This window comes from Xiphophorus couchianus, chromosome 17, assembly GCF_001444195.1.
Source record: "Xiphophorus couchianus chromosome 17, X_couchianus-1.0, whole genome shotgun sequence".
Taxonomy (NCBI): Eukaryota; Metazoa; Chordata; class Actinopteri; order Cyprinodontiformes; family Poeciliidae; genus Xiphophorus; species Xiphophorus couchianus.
The window spans coordinates 15,837,237-15,843,236 of record NC_040244.1 but is presented as its reverse complement, the minus strand read 5'-3'; the positions used below and the strand labels follow the sequence as shown (position 1 = coordinate 15,843,236).

Genomic DNA, 6,000 nt, shown 5'->3' with positions numbered 1-6,000 from the left:
CCTTAGTTCTACACCTAAACCGGCTTAACCAAAGTACAGCACTTCATGTTATGGGGTCCAGAGCCATAACCTCGTATCTATTGAAACAAATAGGCATTAAAAGGTGGGAAATACTAAAACACACACTCTCATACATACACACGCAGATATTCACTTGGTTCAGGTGTGTACACCATGTTGGGCTGTGGCTGCCACTGAATGCATCTCATCACTGAGCATCATGAGCCTTCAGTGACGTTGTTGTTACATGCATAATGTTTGTCACTGAGGTTTATTGCCTCTCTTTTTTCTCTCTTTCTGCAGGTGTAAAAGCAGATTCTTGTACCTTTCCTCACGTTTTTTCTATTGCGTTTTTCTCTTTTTTTTCTCCGTCTCTATCTATTGCATTTGAAATAAACACAAAGCAATTTATCATTTTTATCTTTATATCAAGTGGGGCATTATAACGAAAGCTGTAACACTCTACTTGTGAAAGTAAATCTGTTGCGTTTTTCAATTCTGAGTGCCGCCGCTGAACCGTACAAGGGAAAATGAATATATAAGTACATAAAGCCCATGCATGCAGTCATATATTGACATTATGGTCACCAAAAACGCTGTTATTTTTCAGTGTACAGGTTGGATACATCAGTGTTTAATTCCAAGTGTACAGCTGATTGGTTTAGATCAGACAACAAGCACAAACATTGCATTTAATAGATGCTGCTGTTTAAATAAACAGAAGGAAATCCTCAGAATGTGCCGTCGCTTCCCTTTGTATATTTACAGAACGCAGCAGGGACCTACAGTCATGAGCTCTGACATGATCTGGACCTTTGCTTTGGTGCGTCCCAGACAAACACAGAGGGCCTGAGAGTCCGCCGCAGAGCCGGAGATCTTAATCCAACTTAGACCTATTTACTACAGAGCAGCTTTCCAGGATGGAGGCAGAAATGTTCTACCTCTTCGTCTGGGAAAGACATGGGTGAAGAACACTGGGATCCATCCCCAATCGAGCAACACTCCTCTGAACTTGAAGTTGTTGAGTTTTTTTGTTTTTTTTTACCACTGTTGCCAGAAGAGTTCTCATGTTTGTTGAAGCAGATCACATTTATCCCACTGAGACCGGCTGCAATAAAGCAACTTTGCATGTCACGTTGGATATCCCGCCTGCATCAGTTTCATAAATCCCTCGGCTTACAAAATAATTTAAAGGGAATTATAGAGGGAATTATGACCAATAAAAAGCCAAAAGACTCGACTAGGCATGTGTCCATTACCACTATCAGGTTTTAAAACCACTAAAGTTTTCCATTAAGCCGTTCTTTTAGATCAAAGACTCCAGAGAAGTTCCGGAGTTGGGTTTTTTTTTTTTTTTTTGGCTGGATGGAAAACAGAGTAACACAGGACTGGCATTACCCCAACTGATGCTGCACACTGCTGGTCAGTTGGAACACTTCTCTCTGTTCCAACAACTACAAATTCAGTTGACGTGGACAACCGACTAAACTAAAACAGCGTCACTTCTCAATCTTATTAAGGTAACACCTTTTTGAATTAGGAATAACGGGCCGTTCTGGACTAAGAAACTGTTTTACATTTTTGTGTAACACAAAACACACCTCTGCTCATGCCAGAAATATCTGAGCCTCAACATATAACTGATATGCCACATTAAGTTACCATGTAACACTGAATTAGCTTAAAGGTTTGAATAAGGGAACATCAAGAACTCAGCAGACTGACGTCTTCTGGCTCCTCCAAAGAGAAGACTCATAGCCCTGCTGACTTCTTCAATGTCAATCAGTCATAGAACACGGAGATTCCACTATAAGTTAGCCACATGTCAATCATTTCGCAGTCAAAAATTGTCTCAATTATTTCCTTGAGAAAAATAGAACATTTCCATTTATCACTGGGCACCAGCAGGACTCGTCCCTAGCTGCTTATCTTGGTCAGCATCTTGTTGATGGCTTGCTTGACATGCGTGGTGGAGCTGCGGCGACGGGCCTTGCCCTGGACGGCTTTGCGGCGTCTCACCTCCCTGCACAGCTCGTGGAACGCCTCGGCCACGGCGCCGCCCTCGTCGGCGCAGGCCGAACACTCGTAGAAGGCACAGGCCATTTCAGCCGCCAGCCGCTCGCCTTCCTCTGTGGGGACCTGGCGGACGTGGTCCAGGTCAGACTTGTTCCCCACCAGCACTAGAGGCACGTTCTTTGGTTTCTTCACCTCCTCCAGGAGAGTTCGGAGAGGGGCTACCTCCTCGAAGCTTCCCCGATCTGTGATGTCATAGACGACGATGAATCCGTCGCCCCAGCGCATGTGACCTTCCTTCTGCTGGATGTCCTCCTGTGAAGAAAAAACGTTACTGACATGGTCTTTACAGTAAAGGTTGCACAATCTGACCAAGCCAAGACAACTTACCACTAAATCAAATTTGACCAAAGAATCCAACAATTACAATATTAGTTTAGGTGTCTTTTAATTCCTTTGGCACCAATTTCGAAGAAACATATTTGTCAATAAAAAGTTTTTGCTCTTGGGTCACGTTGTTTTTCAGCCGTATCAAAATTTGTGTGTTTCACAAAACTGCAATGGGAACACTTTTTTCACATCATGAGTCACAGCAGTTTGTATTTATTTTCAGGCACTGGCCTCCGGGAACAATTTTCTCCATCAGAGGTCTCACAGTTTGTCATTTGAAAATGTTGAATCAATGGCTCTTCTATAAAATTCTTCCATACAAAGGAGCTAGCTCCTTCTGCTAATGAGGCTGCTAGCCAAGCTAACTCCTAGCCAGAACAACCATCAGCCACACCCATAAAATTTCACAAAATATCAGATGTTTGGGTATCATTTCACTCTGTTGAATGCTAAACAATAATTGTAACCTCCCAACCCCAATACAGCAACAAAAATATGATTTTATTCTCATAGCCAGAGATGATAACATAATGTTGTTAGATGTTGTAAAGTAGTAAAATCTTTTTAACTGTTACTGGAAAGCAAGGAAAACAAAAAGAAAAATAATAGCGGAGCTAAGCATGAATCTCCCTTTATTGGTTCTGTTTACAGGCGAAACCAAGCTAGCCCTGCAGCACAGCTGACAAATGCATAAAGCAGAGAAGTGGTTTTCTATTTTATGGACAAAATTTAACGAGAAAAATGAAAGCCTGGTTAGTCCACAGCTGAGATAGATAACTTCTCATGCTAACAGAGCAGCTGGAGACAAATAAAATCTCACAAAAATATTAAGGATGCACGCTTTCCGGAAACATGAATGTCAACAAAATACTGTCAGCTAACACACTGTGACAGGATCTCCTCTTTTCAGTTCAGTTTGCTGGTAATGATGCACATTATCTTGGCAACTTTTTAAAAAAAAAAAAAGAAGCATTCTTTTTGTTTTGCTTTCAAGCAGAGCCCAGGCAGAAGAAACTCACCCAGGCCCTAAATCTCCCCATAAAGAATAAAAAGCTCTTGGGGCCCCGGGGACACCACTGAGATTTCATGATCTCTCCCCCTCATCTCTTTCCAGGAAAGGCATTTCTTTAAGGAACCTAATCCAAGCACAATAAAACAGTTTATGAAACCCTTTTTATTCTTAATCCCTGGGATAGAAACTGAGCTCTTTGGATAACTTCTTCATTAGAACATGCAATTGTTGAAATCTAATAGTTTAGTTTAGATACAAACATAACAAAACTGTTTTCCTCTCCAGCATTTGAAACTATATCCAGTTGGAGACAGTATATAATATGGATACTTAATTTGTGTTGATGAATTTTAAACTTATGTACTAGATGTAAGTATTTTCATTTTGGCATTATTTTCTCTATTTGTTTATAAGTACAGAGTCATCTACATAATAATTTGAACACACGCTACTAGAAGTCATTGTCATAATCCATCCAAGTGGACTAATAATTCCCCCCAAATTATTTTATTTAATTATTTAATTGAATAATTTATTTCTCTGGCAATAGAACATCTAGTGTGAAATGTTTTAAAAGCAAAAACTTGTCCCATGAAATCCTCTAAATGTTCCTTCCTGCTGCTTATTAATGTCTGGCTCTGTCCATTTTAATCCTAACAGATTTTACTGCTGTATTTTGTTCTGCCTGATGTTTCTTTCCCATGAAAAGGTTGTTTTTTTCCCCGCACAGAGTCATACATGTCATTAGTTGATATTCAGAAATGAAAACTGAAGTGGCACTTCACAGTTTGCTTTCCATTTGTAATATTGTGGCATTAAAATAATTTTCAATGAAGTCAAATTATCTCAAGATTTCTTCTTTTTTTTTTTTGAGAATGCAAATCATTCTAGGTGAGGTGATTTTGACCTATTCTTACTCCGGAAAAAAAAAAATTTCAGTTTCTGAAAACTTAACGGTCTGAACTTAAGGGGACGAAGACGATGGGGGCCAAAGGCAGCGGAGGGGCCTACGTACAGACTGATGGCCCAGTGACCTTCAGACAGTGAACTAAATAACATTAGTTTTATCACAGTTAGTTCATGATTAAACATGGAGGCTAATTATATTTCACACATGGATGTGTGGGTGTAGGTAGCTTAGGTTTAATTTATCTAGCACTGAAAAATTATTTAAATGATTTGAAAGATTTAAGTGCGATATAAAAAACAAACAGGGAAGAAATAGATAATGCAGAAAATACTCTATAGCCAGTGTTTTACAAGCCAATTCTTCAAAACCTCAAAACCTTCTCATAAACTGAATTCTGCAGCCATTTTAGGAAAGCATCTGCTCCGACTCCTATAAGGAACACTCCATGCACCTCATCCTCTTTTAAACCTGAGATTTCTGCTGTTTCTGGAGGAATCCTGCTCAACGCTTTGACCCAATCAGAGCAAAGGAGATTCCTGACATCCGGCGCCGTCTGGTCAGTAAACATGCAGGCCTCGTCCTAACGCCCGACTGAAAATAGCCCTCTCTGTAATGACGGTGCGATGACTGGGCTGAAGTGTCGCAGGGGGAAATCAGCCTCCAGCAGAACACCTACGCAGCACTGCGGCATATTTATCTTCTCCTGAGGACTTACGCAAGCGCTCCAACACTCCTGCTGGGCTGCAGGAAATTACCTTCCTGGAGGACCCTTCACTTTCACATCCAACCAACACTCCTTCTAACAACTGTTGCTTCTCTCCAAGTAACGGTGCTCCACAGAGCACTTGAGGACACTTAGAGTCATATTAGGCACAGGTGGAGTATACACACTGAGGCTAAATGTTCAGCGTAAAGCCAGATCAAGGTCGCACCATTGCAAAAGGTCTCTAAATATGTCCTCTCATGGCTTCCATACAGTGCCTCAATCCAGTTTTTGTTTTTGAGGCGCCGTCTGAGTTAGTTATCGAATAATGCCTTAAGCTCAGTAATTATTTAACTTTAAAAAGTTGTACAATATTTTATAATAAGTTTAGTAACAAACATCTGCAAACCCTTCCAACTAAAATAGTCTAATCAACAAGCTCACTAAGCCAGAAACACTCAACTAAACTACGAAGTAAAAATGATTGATTAAAATAATAAATGATCAAAGCAAACAGTAAAAATTAACAAGTGACATATAGTTTGAACTGTGAATGTTTTAAAACAAGGGTTAATTTGAGAAATTTAGAAACGAGGCAAAATTACCAATCAAATAATTATTATTAGCTTGCACCAAAATGTGTCAGAATAAAACATAAAATAACTCATAGAATCAGAGTTCAGTAAAGACATGCAAATGTTGCAAAACCATGATTAGTAAGAAGAAAAGTAAAGAAGTTTAAATTGTCGTCAGACTAATTAAGATTAGCTTAAGACTAAATTACTGGCAACACTGTTTACAATGCGTAGCAGAAGTAAGGATAAAACCATTGTTTTGATATAGGAATGTTTCAATAACGGATTTGCTGAATTAGAAATCAATAGTCGCTTAGACAACTATTCTAAATGCATTAACTACGGGGGTGGAGTTTTGTTTAAGTTCTTGGCTGGAGCCTTCTCAGTATTTTTAGGC

The 6,000-nt window shown here is 39.7% G+C and overlaps 1 protein-coding gene across 2 annotated transcripts in view; it reads right to left on the bottom strand.

Moving 5' to 3' along the window:
- Positions 1-407: 407 nt before the first annotated feature.
- The window catches only part of rerg (RAS-like, estrogen-regulated, growth inhibitor), a 47,787-nt gene continuing 42,194 nt past the window's right edge, over positions 408-6,000 (bottom strand). For both annotated transcript variants that reach the window (XM_028044128.1, XM_028044127.1), the window contains one exon: positions 408-2,328. In XM_028044128.1, the coding sequence (XP_027899929.1) occupies positions 1,918-2,328 (411 nt within the window). In that variant the 3' untranslated portion in view covers positions 408-1,917. The remainder of the gene's footprint in view (positions 2,329-6,000) is intronic.